This window comes from Corvus kubaryi, unplaced genomic scaffold, assembly GCF_017639235.1.
Source record: "Corvus kubaryi isolate FWS band 111438036 unplaced genomic scaffold, C.kubaryi_AGA036_p1.0 37265, whole genome shotgun sequence".
Taxonomy (NCBI): Eukaryota; Metazoa; Chordata; class Aves; order Passeriformes; family Corvidae; genus Corvus; species Corvus kubaryi.
In genome coordinates, this window is record NW_024581080.1 from 821,196 (window position 1) to 842,686 (window position 21,491).

The following is a 21,491-nucleotide window of genomic DNA, read 5'->3' on the forward strand; positions in this document are numbered from 1 at the left end:
AAACTGGACACAGACAACTCCAGACAATGTCTTGCCAGAGCCAAGCACAAAGATTGCTTCACCAAGGTTGATGTGACACTAATCCTGCCCTGCCCATTCTTTCCTGCGGACACTGCACCATGTTTATTGACCATCTGGACCTTGGGCTCTTGGTGCTCTCCAGGTGTATGAGCTCTTCACTGCAATAAATTCATTTTTCTCTGAGGATTTTAGGAAAAAATCAGCTGTCACTTTCTTCTGCTTCCATCCACTCTAGAGAGGTGCCCCCTAACAAGGGTGTTACTCACAGATGAGCTGCTATTTTGACTATATTAATGACTAAAGCCATGAATATAAATTTATTTATTTCCATGGTGCGTTTAAGAGCCTGGAACAAGCTACCAGCATGGCAAGGTCTATGTACCAGTAGAAACAAAACCCAGGGTGGGATTCAGCTGCCTTCCCTCCCCCCAGTCATTTAGACTCATTTCCCAATGGATCGATGGAAACAGAGTTGCCTCATCTGAAGATAGGCATCTAAAATAAACCTGCTGAATCACAGCCTTTAAGGGTCTTTAGTAATGAAAGATTCCCTTCATCCATTTAGAGTTTGCTCTCTCCCAGTACCCTTTGTTACTCAGGGAAGGAGGAGACCTCCAAGCAGTCTCCAAAAACTAATGTAACACCTTCTCTAGATGTACAACAGAACAGGGACCACACGTGCCAAGAAAACTGTGGAGAAACAGCAGCTGAGCATTTAAAAGTCACCTCATTTTTGCAGTTTGCAAAATTAGTTTGAATTCTTTTTTTTTTTTTTTTTTTTTTTTGCCCCCTCACTTTGCAGTTTCCTCTCATGGGGTTTTTTACTCCCAAACAGACAGCAAATGATGGCGTAGCTGGAGCTGCCTCAAGGGTCACTACACTGTCCCAAACTCTTTGCCCAACCTGCACAAACTGCACATTCCTGGGAGCTGCTTTTTAAATTTTCCCTCCAGTAGCAATGACTATCCCAGGAGCAAGCAGGCACTCTGAATTTGGTGGAAGAGTGATCAGGGCTGCTGACAAGCCCAGATCTGCTTTCAGTACTCTCCTGGGGGAATCTGAGCATCACTCAAATTTGCCTCTGTCCATGAAACTCTTGAACCCAAAATCCCGAACTTTCCCTCTCAAAGTACTGCCCAAGAGGAGGAGGTGGAGAGTCTGTCATGCAAGAACAGGCAATGCTTCCTTGTGGCTACAGCGTTTGCTGGCCTTTGGCTGTGAAATCCCACTCTGTGTCTGCTTCACTTCAGGACATCACTTTTGTATCTGTTCTTCACCAGGGACTTCCACCAATTTTTTTTTTAAATGAAATTAAGAGCCACGTGAAAAATCAACCTCCCTTCAACATCACATTCTCCTGGAGGAATTTCTTCCTTAAACCTCCATCTCCAGTCAGTTGTGCTTTGTCCCACCATGCAGAATCCACGAGCAGCGTGTCCTGCCTTCATCTCCTTGTTCCATTTGTCCTGCAGGAAATTCTCTTTTTAATATCCAAAAAATTACGTGTTACCTTATAAACAGGAGCTTGTTTTCTGTCTTCCACTCTCTGGTCTCTGCAGGAACTGAGAGTTTGAGTGGGAAAAAAAAAAAAAAAGAAAAAAGAAAAGAAGATTTAAAGCCACACTTGAGAGTGCTCTTTCTTTCTGGGCAATACGGGAGTGGCGGGGAATTACGGTAATGGCAAGGCTGCTGCTGCTGCTCTGCTACATCAGCAGGGCAGCAAAGTTCCTGCTGCTCCTTCCCGGTGTGGAGCTGAGCTCTGAACGGGGCACGGATCCCTCCAGAGAACCTGGAGCCAGCCCCTCACAGCCGCGGGATACAGGGAATCAGCCCCCCTGCCAGCTGCTGAAATACCAGTGGGGAAATAAAGGGAGGAAAGCAGAGGATTTCTAGGCGCAGAATCCCATCCCTGCGTGAAGAAACGAGCCTGCTGTGCTGAGAATCTCCTTCCCAGATGCTCAGAGGAGCTGTGCTGCCTTCTAGAGACTAAAGAGGTGAGTGTGGGGCAGGCACGGGAGCCTGGGGTCTGCTCTTCCCAGCATCAGCTATCTCCACAGGCTGGGCATTATTTGGTTTTTAGCATGGAAACCTCTCTCAATCTTTTCTGCTGCATCTTGTCTCGCTGGGAAGTTTTTCTTCATGTGCTTAAAATTCAAATTAATAATTTCTACATTTTCTTTCAGCCCTATATAATGACCTTAGTTTGCACCCTGTAATGACCACAATTATACTCACTTTTCATGGATGTGCTTAGTATAATCTGTCCTTTTCTTCCTTGGGATTATTCCTCAACTTATTCCGTCTGGTAGGAAAGAAAATAAAAGATCCAATTTCATTTTAGTGTGCTGAAGTAAAATTCCCGCAGTGTGATACCTATCCATCTCCCCCTCCCCCCTCCTCCCTGCCTGTGAACTGGGAATTTTGGGGCTTCAGAGTTTGAAATGCTTTTGCCTGCAGGAAAGTTTAGCATGGAAGTTTGTAAATGGGATGGTTGTTGCTGCTTAAAGTGTGATCTGAGAGACTCATCCCAAAGGACACTTAGAGTGTCCTTCCTCATCTGGGGTTTTACAGCCACAGTCTTAGTGGTGGTTTTTCATCTCTGATTAATATTTGGGATGGGAATTCTATATCCATATGGAGGTGTTGGGAGACGTTTTGCAGCCCCCACTTGCAGCTCTCCTCTCCATGCCCTCCAGGTCTCAGTTCCCAGGCTAATCCTCACTTTTCCATCTGAGGTACCTTTTCTCCATATTTAGTCAGCAAAGGCTGAGCTTGGCTTCCAGATCCTCTGAAATGTTGTGTCACTTACTAGGAGACTTGCTCCTTGCAACATCTTCTGCTTGGCTTTGGAGTTGCTTTTCCCTATAGATTTTCAAAATGGGCAGCTCAGCTGGACTAAAAATTCAGTGGGGAAAGGTCTTGCTTAATAAAGAAACCTGAGATTAAATTCCGGGCTTCTAAATCCGCTGCACAGTTTGTGTAGTCCTGAATTGTGTCCTGCAAGCTTCTTTCTCACCTAGAACTGGTCTCTTCAGGTGAGCTGATAATTAGAATTGATGCCTATCCCCATAAAGGAGGGAGAATTCAGGAAGGAAAACCCACATGGATCTCTCAGTTGCTGTTAAATAATGCTGGGCTGGAAAAGGTTGGTTCCACTGGCTGGAGCCAGCCTGAGGAAAGCTCCCTAAAATAGCCTCCTGCTCTATTCTTATATGGGAACCCTAGCAGCGAGTGTTGCTTCTGGGAATCACATTGTTCATGTTTTTGTCTTCTCCAGGGGGGTGAGGATCTGCAGAGAGCACAAGAGCACAGCCCTGTGCACACGGCAAACTGCACCCTTCCCCTCAGAGCAAGCCAGGAGCTGATGTAAATGAGCTTTAATTTGCAGCCCAGGACCTCGACTGATGAATGCTCCACACATGGAAAGCTCTGACTGACAGCCCAGATGCTGAGGATGGGGAGTGATGGGTATCTCAAACAAAATTGCTGAGCAGACGCAGCAGCAACCTCCACCTAGTCAGGTTTCTAAGCCAGTTTTAAGGCAGAATCAGGACTAATACTAGGCAATTCAAAGCATCAGTGATTTCCTCTCAGGAGAAACTTAAATTGGAGACCCCTTGGAATATTTACTTTCCTTAAATACACAACCTTTCCCAAAAGATGGAAATGATTTTAACCTGCAGCTCCAATATTTCTCATCACATAACCCTGGAAAGTGAGACAAACAGCCTGAGGTTTGCGTAGCCTCACTTGTGCACCCCAAGGAAAATGCAGAAGGAGTTAAATTTGACTTGGAACTGGAGGGAATCAACTGTGTTATACTGGTGAAAGCTTAGGAGCAAAGGTAGGTTTTCTAATATGTTTCTGCATCTTTCTCATTGCTGCTGGTGCTGCAATTTTAAGACGTTCTTCAAAACTCTTTTCCCCAGCAAGGTCAGGCAAATGTTGCCTGTAGGACCTTCCAAGAACTGATCTTGTCACTGGTCCTGCCTGGAAAGGTGAAGTTCAGCGGACTCATATGGACATTACCAGCCATGGCTTTCCTCCCTGGAAACTCCTCCGAGTGCTCCAACTGCACCCACTCCATGGAGCCCGTGAACATTCCCAAGGCCATCTTGCTGGGTGTTATTCTAGGGGGGCTGATTGTTTTTGGGGTTTTGGGTAATATCCTGGTTATCCTGTCTGTAGCCTGCCACAGACACCTCCAGAGTGTCACCCACTATTACATCATCAATCTGGCTGTAGCTGACCTCCTCCTGACTTCCACTGTCCTGCCCTTCTCAGCTACCATGGAGATTTTGGGCTACTGGGTCTTTGGGAGAATCTTCTGCAACATCTGGGCAGCCGTTGACGTGCTTTGCTGCACTGCTTCCATCATGAGCCTCTGCATCATCTCCATCGACCGATACATTGGGGTGAGCTACCCACTGAGGTACCCCAGCATAGTGACAGAGAGGAGGGGCCTCCTGGCCCTGCTGTGTGTCTGGGCACTGTCCCTGGTCATTTCCATTGGGCCCCTTTTCGGCTGGAAGGAGCCAGCCCCGAAGGATGAGACTATCTGCCAGATCACCGAGGAGCCCGGCTATGTCTTGTTCTCAGCGCTGGGCTCCTTCTACCTCCCCCTGACCATCATCCTGGTGATGTACTGCCGGGTCTATGTGGTGGCCAAAAGGGAAAACAAAGGGCTGACCTCTGGGCTGAAGACAGAGAAATCTCATTCTGAGGAGGTGACCCTCCGCATCCACCGCAAGAACGTACCCGGCGTGAGCGGCTCTGCGCCCAACCCCAAGAGCAAGCACCACTTCTCCGTGCGCCTGCTCAAGTTCTCCAGGGAAAAGAAAGCTGCCAAGACCCTGGGAATAGTTGTGGGATGCTTCGTCCTCTGCTGGCTCCCATTTTTTGTAGTAATGCCTCTTGGTAAGTAGAGCCAACCCCTGTGTGTCTCCCAATGCCTTCCCGGCAGGGAGAGCTATACTTGTGGCTGGGTGTGGTAACGCTGATCAGAAAAGCTCCAAGGGAACAATTTTCTCCTGAAAAGCTGTCAAAACCCAAAACACTCACCACCACAAAGCAGGGAGCGTGAAAAAAACGTGAGTCTCAAATCAGACCAAACGTGTCTGGTGGTGAGAAACAAAATTCTGAAAACCAGGGAAACAATCTTGTAGTTTTTCCATGTAGAAAATCCTCTTTGTGAACTAGAGCAGATATTGTGACCATCTCTGCTGCAGGAACAGGATCTTTAGGGGTCTGTATGTTTATGTTTGAAGCCAGGTGACTTAAATGTATAAATGTCAGGATATAAATACATTCAGGGTTGGAGTAGCTGTTCACAGATCTCCTGGAGTGCTCAGCACTGATGATTCCCACTCTAAGGAAAAAAATATCAGCTTCCTATCAGGCAATTCACCCTGTGAGATACCATAACACCAAACAAAATTAATCTTTTTATCCCATTTTTCATATGACTAGTCAGGAGACAGCAGTGAGGATCCTTCCAACTAATTTTATACTTCTCTGGTTCGCATCTTTTCTGGGAACCCATTGAGCCCACTGGCCAAACACTGGCTCAGCCACCATGCTGGAGATGAATTTTATTCTCCAGTTGTCATTCCAAAGGGGAGCAAAGCTGGGGATTTGTTCTGCTTTGACGGAATATAAAGAAGTAATTAGAATTTTAATTAAACCTTGCTGAGTTACCTTTGATGCAGTTGCAGGATGTAAAAGCAGAATACTAATTTCACACCTATAGCTGAGGGTGAGGGATGTGGCTCATCTCACTGAGCTGCACTCTGCCATTAAATATTGGTTTTTCAAACACGGAAACTAAAATTTATGACTTGGTCAATTTCAGGGCTTTTCTTATGGAAAGGGCTTATGCTGTACAGGAAAAATAAAGTAAGATTTTATGGAAGCTTTAGTAAGTAAGTAAGTAAGACAATATGGACAATTAAGGAAAAAACAGCCTTACCTAAACATGAAAATAAATATTTGGGGGGTTTTCTTTTTTTTTTTTCCTGTTTTTTCAACCTTATAAATAACTTTTTTTTCAATTAACCTGTATTGGTTTTACCAAGATTTATCAAGACACACAAAAACCTGTTGCTAATGAGAAAACCCCAAAAATTCACAGTTTTTTCCTCTTGGTCAATACTGGGAAATGCTGGATTGGAACTGTTTCCTAAGGAGGAGCCCTGAAGGGCCTGGCTCGTGCTGGCCAGGATGTCAGCACGTTGGAATGCTGCTTGCCAAGATGACTGAAACATACCCAAGAAGGGTTTGGGAGAATGCATTAAACACACTTTTCATCTGCAAATGTGGTTGCCCACACAGAGCTGTTGTTAATTAATTTGCTTTGGATTTAAGAAATCTTCTGGGCTCCAGAATGGCTTTGCATCTTCCTTTGATCCCTTGTAAGGAAACTCTGGAGGTTTGTTTCCCTAATTTTGGGGGGTTACTGGGTTATTTTTAAAGCATATATAATAGGGCTTTCAAAACCTATTTGCTGCTTTTGTTTAAAGACAAAAAAACTGATTAAACAGAGAAGTGACACTAAAAAAAGTCCTCAGAAAAGCCAAGGACACACATCTTGATGCAGAGCACTTTCAGGTCTGTCCTGCAGCCAGGTCCAGTTGGGATAGGGAAGGGAAGTGATCCTGGCAGGATCTTGTAGCAGGGATCTGACTTTCCAGATGTATAAAATCCTCCTTGTTGAAACCCTGGTGGAGCTCACTGCATGCCTGGCTGGGCAACCAGAGCTTTCACCAGCTCTGCAGCTTGTGGCCATGGAACAGACCAAAACATGGTCCCATCAACCAGTTCTGGAGGGATTCGACAGATGTGAAGGTGCCATGCAGGGACATGGTTTAATGGTGGACTTGGACGGCTGGACTCAATGATCCAAGAGGTCTTTTCCAACCTAAATGCCCATAATTCCATGATTCCATCAGCCAGACCACTCCCAATGCAGATTGCCCACGAGACAGACACTCTTAAACTGCTACAAAAACCTCTTCAGAGAACTGTGCTCATCATTCCATGCAGAACAACTTCCCCAAACCTACATTAATTTCACTTTGATTTACAGCACCTTCAAGATATCCACATCCATTAACATCCACTCTACCAGCCAAGAACTGCATCCAAACAAGAAACACCAGCTTTACTGAAGTGTATAATAAAGCAGGGTAGAAACCTTTGAGGTGTAGATATGGCAAGGGCAGGAGAGATAGAAGGATATCGAGAAAGGCACAATATCCATGTTGGCTGATGCTGCTGAAAATAACTGGAGCAACAACTGGAGTATCCCTGCCATAAGAAATTATCTGAATTGAAATTGAGGTGTAAAGGTACCGGTTGCAGTCTGTAAGGAATGGGTTTTTTCTTACTATCTTGGATTGAGTTTTGTTCCAAAGGGTCTGTGCAAAGTCCTTCAGCCCAATAATCCAACACACCTTCTTCTCACTTGGCTTGATGTTTGTGGGAAAAAAACAGGAAATTATAATCCTGTTGCAGGAAGATAATTGAAGCTAATACTTGCTTTTTCTCTGCATGCTGGAGTGTGAACTCACTGCTCACAAAACTTCTGTAACACAAGGTTGTCAGAACTTTGATTTCCCCTGGAAGAAGTCAGGTTTTCATTCCTGTGAGCAGAACCAAGCAGGGCTGGCATCGATGACAGCTTCAACTGACAGTCCAGTAACCACCAGGCAAACAAAAACCAAAACAAAATAGAGCTAGGAAAGAGCAATTTTGAGCCTCTCAGAGAGGGTTAAAGAGAAGAGCCTGAGCTTATCTGCAGCTCCTGGGCCAAGGGGCAGGGGGTTTGTGGGGAGAGGCTCAGATGCAGCTCGTTTGGGCAATCAGAGCTTGTTGGGCTCTGGCATTCCCAACTACAACCTGCATTTCTGGCTTTTTGTTCTCCTCTTGCAATTCCTGGAAAGGAATATAGGATATATACAGATAGGAGGACAGATACAGAAAGGCTCAGAGCTGTAAGAGCCCAGAAATCGGTGAAAGCCCCCAGTGATGAAAAGTTTTCATGTTACAAGTGACAGAACAGACGTTGTCCTGTAACTGGAAGACATTTATGTGTTGTTCTGGGAATTCTTTAAAAAGTTTCTTTTCAGCAACATAAAAGACAGTACTTGGAGGGTTTTTTGAGGTGAAACATGCACAGAACTGATGGAAAAAAGGGCTGGCGGTGTTGCAAAAATGGTCCTGGGCTGGGATTGATGATTTATCTTCATGAACCCTCAGAAGAGAACAAGATCCCAGAGCTTTGCTTGTGGTCCATTTTCTGTGGCTCAGCTCTGGGTGTAGGCATTGCTTTCAGAAACAGGAGGAAATAAAATGGAAAGTCTGAGCCAGGAGGCCACAGGGGAAAAAAATCCTAAACGGGGCAAGGGAGAGGAAGGCTTTTAGCATTTGTCAATCATTCTCGTGATTAAGAGAGCAAAAAAGAGGATCCTCTGGAGGGTGTTTGTGTTTGTGGTAAAGGAGTAAATTAGTCTTGTGAACTGACACAAACACTGTCAAGGGAATCCTCTAATCCTGTCTGCAGTTGGCTTCTAGTTACTATTTTGTGGCAGTTTTTTTAACTGGAGTCAAAGAGAACCACTCTACTTTCATTAGACATAAACCAGAAAAATAAAGTACATTTTTCCATCTCTGCCATTGACACAACATGACCTCTCAGATGGTCACAAGGCTTAGAGTAGCAACATACACCAACACAGACTCCCCACATGAATATTTCAGGGTTCTCTCAGTGATAAAGAGAGAAAAAAGAAATAAAAGTGAAAAGAAACCCCAGAATAAAGCCCCACCTCTTTCTCAGCTCAGGGAGAAGAAGAATGTTTGCACTCCTTGAGTCACAGAGCACAAGTGTGCGTGTGAGTTAAACCACTGAATGGGGAGAACTTCAGCCATGAAGATAAACAGCCAAGACATTTCCATGGCAAGGGTTTTTTTAGGTTTTTTGCTGATCACAAGGGGCATTTTTCATAATCATAGACTGCAAAGGTGCTGTTGGTCTGGGTTGATAACTCAGCTAATGGCAAAGATCCCATGGACATCCCTGGGCCAACATTTCTCCACCATTTCCCAAATCCTGAAATATGTCCCAGTGACTCAGAACACAGCAAAGGAGGGGAGGATTCAATGTTAAAAACCATTTATACTAAAAACAAGGGAGGGAAGGTGGATTAGCTGTGCTCTGCTTCTCCTGTGTGTGTCACCTGTCACAGGAGCCTCATCCTTGCCTCAGAATGTCCCTTGTTGTGCAGCCACCACTTTCGAGTCCCCAGAGTAAACAAAGCAGGAGTGTCATTTCTCACTCGCTCTCGAATGTCACAGCACAATTCAGGGTTGGGGAGTGATGGAAAGGCCGTGGTGAATGATTTTCCCACCCCACTGAGCAAATGCCAGGATTTGTCTGCAATTCGGATAACGGGAGAGACACTCGGCTCTTGCTGAAGGAGATAATTCCTTATTTCTAACTCCAGGGATTACAAAATCATGACAGACAACAAACTCATGAGGCAGCCTGAGACAGACCCAGCTTCTCAAACTATTCTCTGGTTGTTTTTTTAATTTTTAAAGGAAAATTATTATTTTATTGTAAGTGAATGACTTCAAGAGCGAGGGCTTTGGGGCAAGTATCAAATATCTCAAAAATGTCAGCAATGGGATCCAGACCCATTCCACTGCAGTAACAGCTTGGGAGCTGGAATTGGAGTGGCAATTTCATTAATTTGTGGAACAATGTGATTATTTGGGTTTACACGGGTAACAAAACCTCAGTTTACCTTCCCATGGTTTTTTATCAGCTTTCTAAATCTGCAGCTGCCTGCAGTGAATCTGGAAATAGTTGCTTGCTGAGACATTTGCCAGAAATATCATCCATCCTAAGTGGGTACAATATGAAACAGAGCATAAATTAGGTCTGAAATAATCCAAATTATCAAAGCAGTGTTCCCAGACTGACCCATTCCTGCTGCCTGACCTTTCCACTGCTCACCTGTGCCCAAACACCCTCCTGGTGCCACAGAGATCTGAATTCAGGGGTTTGGAAGGGAAAACAAACTCGCTCCTCCTTCTATGTCTGTTTATTATGGATCAGGGATAGCCAAGAGCAAAGTCCCTCTCATTTTCCCTCTGGAACAGCCACAATATTCCAGGCCCTGGGGAGGCACAGCTGGAAAGCGCAAGACTTCCTCACATCACTGCTTTTTCTGCACTGGTTGTGTTAATTGATTGTGCAGAGTCCAGGATAATTTCCTACTGTCCAAGGGTTCCTTAATCCCATGTCTTGTTCCATAAAAAATACTTCCCATAAGGGAGCAGTGAGAGCATATGAGACATGCTGGGAGAGTTCATGTGTGTACAGGGGACAGCTGTCAAATGTCTGCAGCAATACATATGTATATATATATATATACAATATATAAATACTTGTATTTATAAATACACTTTCCAGAGGGTGGATTGTGTCTTGACCTGAGATGCAGTACAGAACACTTGTCTTAGGGAATGAGGTTTAGAGCTAACACCGGTCTTGGAAACACAAAATGTAACATATTTATCAATGTTTGTGAGCCACAAGAGATGGAGGGAGGCCCTAGTACACAGTTAATTCCCTTTGGGGTATCAGTGCTCCTCTGTGCTTCATCCTCTGGGTCTTTATGGCTCTGGAAGAGCTGCTGCCCTCTGGCTTGACCCCTTCAGGGCAGATCCCAGGACCTGAGTTTTGAGCTTTGCTTCCCTGTAACCAGAGCATTCTCCCTGTTCCCAGCCTGAAGGGGCTCCAAGAGCTGGAGAGGGACTTGGGACAAGAGAATTACAGAACAAGGGGGAATGGCTTCCCACTGCCAGAGGGCAGGGATGGATGGGATATTGGGAAGGAATTCCTCCCTGTGAGGATGGTGAGGATCTGGGATGGAATTCCCAGAGCAGCTGTGGCTGTCCCTGGATCCAAGGCCAGGTTGGATGGGGCTTGGAGCAACCTGGGATGCTGGAAAGTGCCCCAGCTGATGGCAGGGGTGGCACTGAATGGGATTTAAGGTCCCTTCCAACCCAAACCAATCTGGGATTCTCTGTGGACACATCCCTGATCTCCCCCATACACTGAAGCAGCATTACCCCCACCTGACCTCTGTGCTCTGCCTCAGTCACCACATTTGAGCTACACAAAATAGAAAGAGGGAAAAAAAGCAGCAAACATAAACAGAGCTACAAGATTCAGTAGCAGAGATGGATTTATAGCAGAGATGGATTTGTAGCTGAGATGGATTTTAACACCACAAAGGGTTCATGGGTCACACAAATATACAGGATCTGATTCCCATGGTGCTGGCAGTGATGATGCAGAATAAACAACACAAGTTTTTACAGTCTGGGAGGTTCCAAAACCCTCTCTGCTGTTCCATCAGTGAAACAACGCACGACATCAGGGCTGCTTTTTAAACAACCCATAATCAGGCAGCTCTTGTGACAAATGACGAAGTCAAATTACATCTTTGAGAGTGAATTGGCACTTACTCACCAGGAGGGACGTGGCAAACTTATCTCTCAGAGCTGAAGAAACTTCCAGCTGACAAACAGGAAAATAAATGATGAGGGAAGAAAATGTAATCCTGACATTTCCAGGGGTGAGTGATGAAATATTTAATGGCAAAGGATCTTGAGAGTCTCATAGTGCATTTTATTTTATTTAATTTTAGAAGAAGCAATTGAATTGTGCTACTGACACTGAGTGTCCTCAACCTTTTGAAAACAAAGCAGGAATTCCAGCATCATTTACTCAACCCATGATTCAAAATGCATTAAAAGACCTATTGAAGCTTTCTTTACTGTTCCTCCAGCACAGAGCGCAGGGAGACAATGTAAGGCAAGCCTTTAAACTTTAATCAGGTTTGCCACTATTCACCATTTAATTCCTGACAGTGTGCAATGGAAGACATTAAGGCCAGTGAATAGCACAGAGAATTCATTTCAAGGAAAACTTAGCAGCTGTTCACCCTCCAGCTCTGCTGGAGGACACCTGGATGGCACCTGTGATTCCACCTGGCCTGAAGTGAGAGGATTGGAAAGGTTTGCTCTGAGAATCAGGTGCAATCGTTCTGTTTTCTCAGCCCTGGATGATGGTGTCCAAGTGTCCAAACTTGAGGTGACACAAACTGGCGGTCACCAAATGGTCAAGGATTGCATGGAAATGCTCATCCCAGCTCCACCTGCTCTCCCTGCACTCACTGCTCGTAAGGAACTTGTACCATATGCCCTAAGAAAGAGATAATTCACCACTCTTGTTTAATCTTCTGATTAATTATGGTCATTGTTTAAAAAAACCCCCACGAAATCTTTGTGGTATTTCTCCTTTGAGTTCGTCTGACCTGAGCTATCCATCCTGAGGGCTCAGCACTGAACAAACCACTTTGTCACCAGGTTTGAAAATGCCTTCTGCTCATTACCAGATGCATCAGCCACTGAAATTGATCACAACAACATCACTGAATATTAAAGGTTGGAAGAAAGGGACATGTTCTTAGGATTCTGTGGGGATGAACACCATTCTTCAAGGATTTGGAAAAGAAAATATTTTTTCCCTTTTCCTAGATACTCAGGTAGCCAACAGGAAAGATTAGAAAATATTTTTGAGCTACAGAGGCAACTGGGTGGCTGCAATAGAAGGACAGAGATTTCTGTGGCCCCTAAGTGTCAAACACACCCTACAGGGAGGCTGGAGAGGGAGTTTTTTCCCAGGGCATGCACTGATAACACAGAGGGGAATGGCTTTGAGGTGAAGGAGGGTAGACTTGGATTAGATATTGGGAAGGAATTCCTCCCCGTAAAGGTGGTGAGGGGCTGGGATGGAATTCCCTGAGAAGCTGTGGCTGCTCCATCCCTGGAAGTGTCCAAGGCCAGGCTGGAGCAACCTGGGATAGCAGAAGGTGTCCCTGGGCATGGCACAGGGTTGGAATTAGATGATCTTTCATGTCCCTTCCAACCCAAATCATTCCATGATTCTCCAAAAGCCAGTGTGTAGTGGGGTCTTTAGATAGCAAAGTCTCTGTGCTGTTAAAGCTCCTTCATTTTCTTTCACTGTGTGTTATTCCAAGGCAACCACGAGTCTCTCCACTGATGAACCAAAAAAGGCTACATTAATAAATTAACATGCAGATCCCACCCCAAAAAAAAGAGCAAGGGACAGACTCTGACACTGGCTCTTTTCTATTTTTATCAGACTTTGGCACAGCCCTTGCATTACATTTGGAGAGAGCCAGGAGTTGCAGCAAACAGGAATTGTTATTGTTTACCCATTTTTACACTCAGCCTTACACAGCTGATTCCCTAATCTGGGATTTGGTTCGCCTTTTGTCTCACCACAAAATGGGAAAGCAGCAGATACACTGCATTTAAATGAGGAAACAAACCAAAAAATTGAGCGTGATTTGGGCATTTAGAAGCCTTTCATTATTTTTCATCTGCCAGTGACTTCAGACAGAAAGTTCTTTGAGAATGTTATTTAGTTGTTTTTCACTAAAGGAGAGAAGCATTAATTTGCTGAGAAAAATTCTGGGTTGTGGATACGCCTGCCCGCTTCTGCTTCACTGCAAAACAGCATTTGCAAAATATTTTTGGTCTTAAAATCTGGTTGATATTGAAAGTAATAATGAAACTGGCTCTACCTGGGCCAGCTTGGGGCAACCAGAAGCTACCGCTGAGGCAGCAAGACCCATGTTTGGTGCCCAGGTCGTATGTGGGCGTGGAATCAGAGGTTCAGCTGCTCCAGTACAGAAACAGAGATCCTGTGTCATGTTATGCACTGCCTGGGGAAGAGAAGGCTTTGGGAAAGGTTTAGTGTCCCTAAAGAGGCTCCAAGAGAGCTGGAGAGGGACTTGGGACAAGGCCTGGAGGGCCAGGGCAAGGGGCTATGGCTTCAAACTGACAGAAGGCAGGGTTAGAGGGGATATTGGGGAGAAATTCTACCCTGTGAGGATGGAGAGGGGCTGGGATGGAATTCCCAGAGGAACTGTGGCTGCCCCTGGATCCCTGGAAGTGCCCAAGGCCAGGTTGGACAGGGCTTGGAGCACCCTGGGACAGTGGGAGGTGTCCCTGCCCATGGCAGAGGGTGAAGTGGATGGGCTGTAAGTTGCCTCCCACTCAAACCATCCTGTGATGATCCTGACTTGGTGTCACTTCTCTGCTGCTGGAACGCACACAGACCACCTGGGCCCAGGTCAGAGACCCCTGCAAGGCTTCCCACCCTGCCCCATGTCCTGTCCCCTCCCCGGCAGCTGCGTCCCTGGGCCATGGGCTCTGCTCTGGCTGCAGAAGCTGCTGCCACCACAAGATCGCTCCACATTTCCCAGCAGATCCCGCGTTCAGCAGGATGAGCAGGTCATTAATCACCCTGCACTGGGAGTGTCTCTGGGCCAGGCAGGATTTTGATGCATTACCACACAGGCAAAACCACCCTGAGAATTGCTCGAATGCATTTGCTGCAAGTGCTGCAGCTTTGTTTGACAAAGACGGGAGGAGAAAGGTTCGAGCAATTCAGTAGCTCTCAGATTTCAAGCAGAACACCCTTGCAGGGCATTATCAGCTTTTCCTCAGCGAGGGGGGGTCCAGGGAAAAGATCAATCCCTGTAAAGCTTCGGAGCTGCTCCCAGACATGGTTAAAGTACAGAGGATGACAGATGCATCAATGCCTAAACCTTCCACAGTATTTCTTTCACATGCTTACAGTTTTTCCAGGGGAAGCAGGGAGACAAGCATTTGTCAGTGCTAAAAGTCCTGTTTATTATATATTTGAGTATAAATTCCAAAACAAGTCAATTTTATTTCTGGGAATTTTTTTTTTTTTTATTTTATAAAACCAAAAGTTTGGCAATGGGAAAAACATTCTCAAGATTTATAATCAGCAGATAACTCATAATTCTATAGAAAAAGAAGTGCCAAAGTACTTTTCTTACTAAGGAGCCATGGAAGTTCTTGCTCTTTGAATCATCTTTGGAAGGTAACATTGCAAGTATATATCAGATTTTGTGTAAATATAAATATAAAATAAGTAAATAAAATGGCTGCCTATGACACGCTACCCAGTGTTCATTGATAAAAGAAGGAACCTTTCCTTAAACTTCTCTGAATTTTAGCTACATTCCATGAGGCAGAATGTGGATAGTTAGGTTTTCTGAAGGTTTCAGGGAATATCAGTACTCAATACTTCATAATTTCAAAGACTTTTAGCTGTAACACAGTCAGCTCTAATCCCTCTTTTCTCTAACCCTTCTGAGATGGTGTGATTTTCTTGCCATCTGAAGCCCCTTGTGATGACCTCCAAGATATGGCTGTCATTTGGGTAATTAATCTTGAATTAGGAGTCCCTGAGGAAGGAATTTTCCTCTAAGCCTGGAATCAGCCCTCTCACTGCCTCTCTGGCTGCAAATGGGAATATAATGCTTGTAATTATGAAATAACTCTCTCGAATTGATTTCTGATGGAACATCCATGTAATTGTATGACACCATAGATCCTGAAACACTTGTTCCTGCAGGAATTGTGTTTCCAGTCATAATTTTTTCAGGACAGAACAGAATCCTATTTATTTTTTCCAGTGTTTTAGTTTCTTTGGTTACCTGCAATTCCTCACTGCCTCTGCCCTAACACTCTGCGTATTTTCCATTTTAGGTTCTTTCTTTCCTGCAATCAAACCCCCGGACACACTTTTTAAAATAACATTTTGGCTGGGATATTTAAACAGCTGCATCAACCCCATCATCTATCCATGCTCAAGTCAAGAGTTCAAGAAAGCGTTCCAGAACGTCCTGAAAGCTCAGTGCCTCCTGAGGAAGCAGCCAGCAAAGAAGCAAACCCCAAGCTTCAACCTCAACCATCCCTCTGGCCAGAGCATGGAGAGCGGCAAAGGGGTGGTCAGGATCCCTGTGGGATCAGGAGAAACCTTCTACAAGATTTCCAAGTCGGATGGGGTCTGCGAGTGGAAGATCTTCTCTGCCGTGCAGGGCGTGCCCGCCAAAACTGCTGTTTCCAAAGACTGCACGGCTGCCAAAGCCAAGAGCAAAGGGTTCCTGCAGGAATGCTGCTGTGCAGGCGCTTCAGGGAGCCTCGTCCATGAGAACTGCAAAGTGCCAACCATTAAAATCCACTCGATCTCCCTGAGTGAGAGTGGGGAGGACGTGTAACCAGCTGGGTGCACCAGGCTGGCAGCTCGGGGGCCTCATGGGCTGTCTTTTTATGGGGAAGTAGGAGTAGGTGTGGTGATAGTTGAAAGGATCCAGGTATGAACAGGTAAAACAGGGCCAAATCTTTCGAGGAGGGATGTCTGTGAGTGCTGGGAGCATAAATGGAGGCCCTCAAAGACAGTGCATGGCTTCAGTGGATGGTATTCTGAGGGTCCAGCATCTGCCAGGCATTTCCTTGGCATTTAAAGGCTTTATCCCTCTATTCTCCTCTTTCAAAGTTCCCTGCTCTGATTTAGAGGCAGTGGAGAAGAAAGAGGGAACCACAGACTCCATGCTCATTTCAGCCTCGACACTCTCTAATAGCTCCACCTTCAGAGCCATTTTGTGATTCCACCCCTCCCCATAAAGCCAAGCCTAAACTGTGGATTTCAGTCAACTCCGTTGCCAAGGGAAACTTGATCCAAGTGACTGCACTCCACCGAGCTTCAGAGACCAAGGAGAACTTTCCCGTTTTGTGCAATCCGCCTCCCTAATCTCCACACCAAACCAAATGAAAATTTGCATGTGCCCCAGGTTTGTTCGGACAATCTCTGCGCTTTGACGTGAGTCTAATAAAACTCAAAACTGGGTAAGTCCTCATCAAGCAAAGCTCAAAGAGCTCACTTGCACTCATCCTTTTGTTTTTCTTCCTCTGAGTCCAGCAGGAACCTGCTGAAAGGCTCAGTAATTCCTTGCTCAGGTGCTTGATAGCCAGATCAGTGCCACAGTCACTGGAAAAGCTGCAGATTTTTCCTGTCTCCCTGCCCAGTGTTTTGCTACATTCCTTTTCCCGACTCCTTCAATACCAAGTGCTCTAAGCTTTCTGTGAGATCCTGGGTACTCTGGAGTCAGGAACTTTCCCCTTGCTCTGAGCAGGGGGAGTTAAGCATGTTAAAAGGCTTAAGGACATCCATCCCCATGAGAAAGGGCCATCTCTTGGGAATTTGGGAGCAAAGCATTTGGAAGCATGTTATATTTTAATACAGCTAATCCAAATAAATAAATAAATGAGATGGCCAGCATCTGGAAGAAATAGTGGGAGGAATTCTCTGTACAATATTAGAAATAAGCAGCTCTTGACATAACTCCTCCTGAGCTTGCCAAGTAAGAATTTAGCTCCTTGAAACAACACATGAGCCTCTACTCTTGTGTCTGTCAGCTCCTGTGCTGAAGATCCACTGCCTTGAAAAGGGAAGGGGCTGAGGTAAGGGTCATTCTCACAGGATGGACCTTGAAACAACACCTTGGTGGTGTTGATGAGAAATCATTGTTTATTTATCTCTCATTCAGTACTAAGTCCCCAATGTCAAGAGGATTTGTCTCCTGTGTCTTTTATTTATGCACTCACAGAACACGGAGCTGTAGCATGATCCCATTTTTAGCTTAAATAAGAAATCCGCCTCACTCTTAAGGTTCGTCAGGCCTAGAATTTTAATCTAAAAGTGTGGAAATACCATGTCTGAAAATATTCTCATGGTGCTTCAAGCCAAGAGCAGAAGGAGAAAAGCTGGAAATCTCATAAGAAAGTCACGTGAGACTCATGGCCGAGGTTTCCAGTCTCACAGGGCTCAGATACGTGGGACGTTTATTTGGACAAAACCTGAACTTTGAAACATTTTGAAAAAACACCCCTTAAATTGAGCAAGACTGGCAAGATTTAAAGTCTTCACTGCACACCCTTGGTGCCCAACCCTGTCTTATTCTACAACCAGTACTTGTTTTATAACCAGTAAGGTCCTTTTTGCCATCTCTCTTTTGGAGCTGGGAGATTTACACAGGGTTGCTGCAGTAATTTCAGATTTATTAAGGTTTCATGGTGTCGGGCAAAGAGGTGTTGTGGAGATACACATGGTGGCTGCCACAACTGGATTAATTTAACTCCAGAGCAATCCTGATGCAGCAATATAATCTGACCCTGTAAGATGAAGATAAATAGTGTCAGGATGGACATGGATGCACAGTTCTCCTGTGTGGCAGATACAGAGGCTGGAATAATGGAAGTCTTGGTCTCAATCTTTATCCTTTTTTTCTGTCACCTAAGATGCTAAAGGACCTCTCTGTGTCCAGTGACTCTGAAAAGCTCCCAACCCTCAGCAGCAGGCGAGCCCGGTCCCAGACACACCTCTGCTGCTGCCACATCTGCCAGCAAAAACAAACACATCATTTGTTTGGCTGTCTCAGAGAATTTCTGCAGGAAAACTGCCCTGTTCCCTTGTTGCAAGCAGGGTCACTGGCACTTGTCATCTCGGTGGAGATTTGGACTGAAAAGTCTCAAAAACCATAGAAGGAACTCTAGGGAGCAGAAAAAAAAAGGAGTGCAGATTTAAGCAGCCCATTTTTTTTCTGTTATTTAAAGTGAACTTGGCACTGGTGAAAGAGCTGCAGCCACAGAGGCTGAATGTAGCTGTCTGTCTAAAAGCACAAACAGGACAAAAGGTTTTCCCAGTGGCTGGACATCAATCATCACTTCTAAAATCTTCCCAGCATCAGGATTTTGTTGTGTGAAACCCAGCAGGAGCACAGAGCAGAGATCAGAGAGTGGCCAGATGGGAAGGGAGATCAGTGGAGTGCCAGGAGTTCCCCTCAAAGCCACATCCAGTGACCTGCACTGACCGGGCAGTGGGTGTGTCCTGACTGAAACCTCCGAGGGATGGCTCTGACATCCCACCATCCTCTTGGGTCAGGGTTTTCTGTTGGGAGTGACAGCCAAGGTTTCCATGTAGGGTGGAGCACAGTCTCAGCTGCAGAGAGTTGAGAGCTGGAGCATCACAGAGATGACTCTTAATTTGCACAGTCTGAGGCAAAGCAGATCACCAATCCCTCTTCCTCCCAGGGCAGGGAAAGTTCAGTAGTCCAGTTTCCACAGTCAATTCAGATTTACTATCTGATGGTTTTGAGGCTTTGTGTACTTTGCAAGATTATTCAAATCCCAAATACTTAAGTTCTGCCCACTATTCAAATAAATGTCTTCTCATTTTTATATTCTTTATTTCACTCTGCCAGCTCCAAGGATAAATTGTGCATTGTGTAAAAGAATATTCTCCTTTGCCAGGCCTTAATGTCCTGAAAATCTATAGCACTGGAAAGAAGAAAGATTCACCCAGGAATATTTCTTGCTTCTCTAGTTGGAGTAAGCAAATGGATTTCACAAAGCTTCTATACAAAATTTCCCTGCCTGACTTTTTCAGTTTTCTGAAAGGCAACACTGACAGGCTGCAGCATCTTGTACTGATTGAAGTCAGTTAAAAAAGGTCTTACTGCTTTGCTGAAGTGGAAATGCCCAGTTTCAGGTGTGCCTGTTGGCCTTGAGCTACTATTGCTCATGTCTGAGTGGGGTTTTATTAGGAACTTCATTTTAAAATAAAGCTACTGAGACACAGAGCAACTCAGTGATTCATCCAGAAAGGTTTCAGCTGTCCCAGGCTGAATCCATGCTGGGTAATTAACTCCACATCTTACCCAGAGACACCTAGATCCTCTTTCCTGTCTTAATATGGTTTGGATAAGCAAGACAAGGTTGAAAACTAACTCTAGGGGACAGACTGTTGACACCAATTTTTTCTGGATGATCCCTTCTGACAGCAGAGCTGAACAGGAAAGCCAGTTGGTCTTCAAAGAGTTGCACTTAGCTCCAGGCAAATTTGGGACCTGCACGAGTGTTATCCTTTGCCAGAAGGAAAAAAATCCAACGTCATGAGAGAGCTGCTCTCACAGCAGCATCTGCTCTCTGCCTGCACCCCTCATACACTCAAATATTTGTGAAGGTATTTTGTATGTGACAGTGTTATAAAAACCATAAGACACTACAGAGGTAGCTTTTGGTGCTTTAAAATACAGATCTTCCCTCCAGCTTGATAGGTGTAATTGAATCTCTGATTTCCCTGGAAAAGATGGAGCATTTGTCTCAGGGATTGGAGTGAAATGTCATTCCTTCTGCACAGAGCACACTGCATATTTCTCATGATGGCAGAGAAGGAGAAAATAGCAAACGTGAGCTAAGGGAAAATGAATTGCTGAGGAGGAAAGCTCTGGATGGCAACCATCACATGAGAAATAACACATCTGTCAGTCCCACTGTGGGCTCAAAGCTCTACTTAATGCACATTTCTGTCTCAGTGAAACACTGAGCTCAAACCCAGGATGAGCAACAGCCTCTCCTTTATCATCACGGTAGCATCCAGATCTTTTTCAGAGTCAAAAACCTCCACGTGTTAATAGTGAAAATAAACATGATTTTCCAGTGCTCAACGAGACTTTCGTGCATTAATCCAAATTTCTTTTATCAGCTGTCAAAACTTAGCCCTTGTAAACCATTTTCTGAAGTAGGAAAACACCAACCTGCCCAGCATTTCAGCAGATTTCCACTTTCAAAGCAAGTCCACTCAGCCAATGATAGAAAACCTCCCTGAATTTCATGTAATGCTCAATTCTTCCTGACAGTACAACTATGGGAATTGTATACAAGCTGGTTTGGGCTTTTTTTTTTCTCTTTGCTAGTCTTTGGTTGCAGAAAAAAAAAAGGTTTTGTTTTTGTTTTTTTTTTCTTCTGCCTGCAGCAGCATTTTGCCTGCATGTTGTACAAGTTTGGCTGCCAGTGGCTTTAAAAGATTTCTTCTGAAACAGGCACTGCATTTTCTGAATGTGGTATTCTGGTGTTACTGAATTTTCTATGTGCTGTGTTCCAGGTTTATCATGTTTGAACAGTCCATGCTGGTCATTTCCTTGAACAAAATGTATATGAAATCTTGCTAAGGTGAACAAATAAATTATTGGGGGGAATGTGCACTTTGGGATATGTGAGCTGCAAGTCTCGTTGGTTGGTTGGTTTTTTTCCCCTAATTATTCATACAAATTTGTCTTCTCCCTTTCAACAAACATTTCAGGCAGAGGGTCAGGTAGAGACTCCTCCTGATACTTCTGATCCTAGTGAGGTTTAGTAGGGCAGGGTGCAAAGTGAATAAAGGAATAAACTTACATTTCTACTGTAAAAAGTCAAAGTCCTTGAAAAAACTTTAAACAAGTTCATTTGGGCCCCAGGTCTTTACTCTGCTCCTTCAGTCTGCTTACAGTAAAACATCAGGTCCCAGATGAAATCCAGCCCATTTTGCTGTATTCCTTATAAACAAACACCAGGAGAACAATCCCTGTCCACCCAAGAATGTAAATGGGAAAGACAAGTGCTGAGTTATTATTTCCTATTTATAAAGGACAACTGAGACACGGGGAAGGAAA

The 21,491-nt window shown here is 44.8% G+C and overlaps 1 protein-coding gene across 2 annotated transcripts; it reads left to right on the forward strand.

Annotated features, from left to right (window-relative positions):
* Positions 1 to 1,718: 1,718 nt before the first annotated feature.
* ADRA1A (adrenoceptor alpha 1A) lies at positions 1,719 to 21,054 on the forward strand. 2 transcript variants are annotated; one of them, XM_042024766.1, is made up of 4 exons: positions 1,719 to 2,015; positions 3,299 to 3,865; positions 3,951 to 4,938; positions 15,709 to 21,054. In XM_042024766.1, exons 3-4 carry the CDS (start codon positions 4,056 to 4,058, stop codon positions 16,218 to 16,220), a joined length of 1,395 nt encoding a protein of 464 aa, XP_041880700.1. In that variant the 5' UTR covers positions 1,719 to 2,015; positions 3,299 to 3,865; positions 3,951 to 4,055; the 3' UTR covers positions 16,221 to 21,054. The 2 variants fall into 2 exon arrangements, with proteins under 2 accessions (XP_041880700.1, XP_041880698.1); XM_042024764.1 differs by having other exon boundaries at positions 3,299 to 4,938.
* The last annotated feature ends 437 nt before the right edge of the window (positions 21,055 to 21,491 follow it).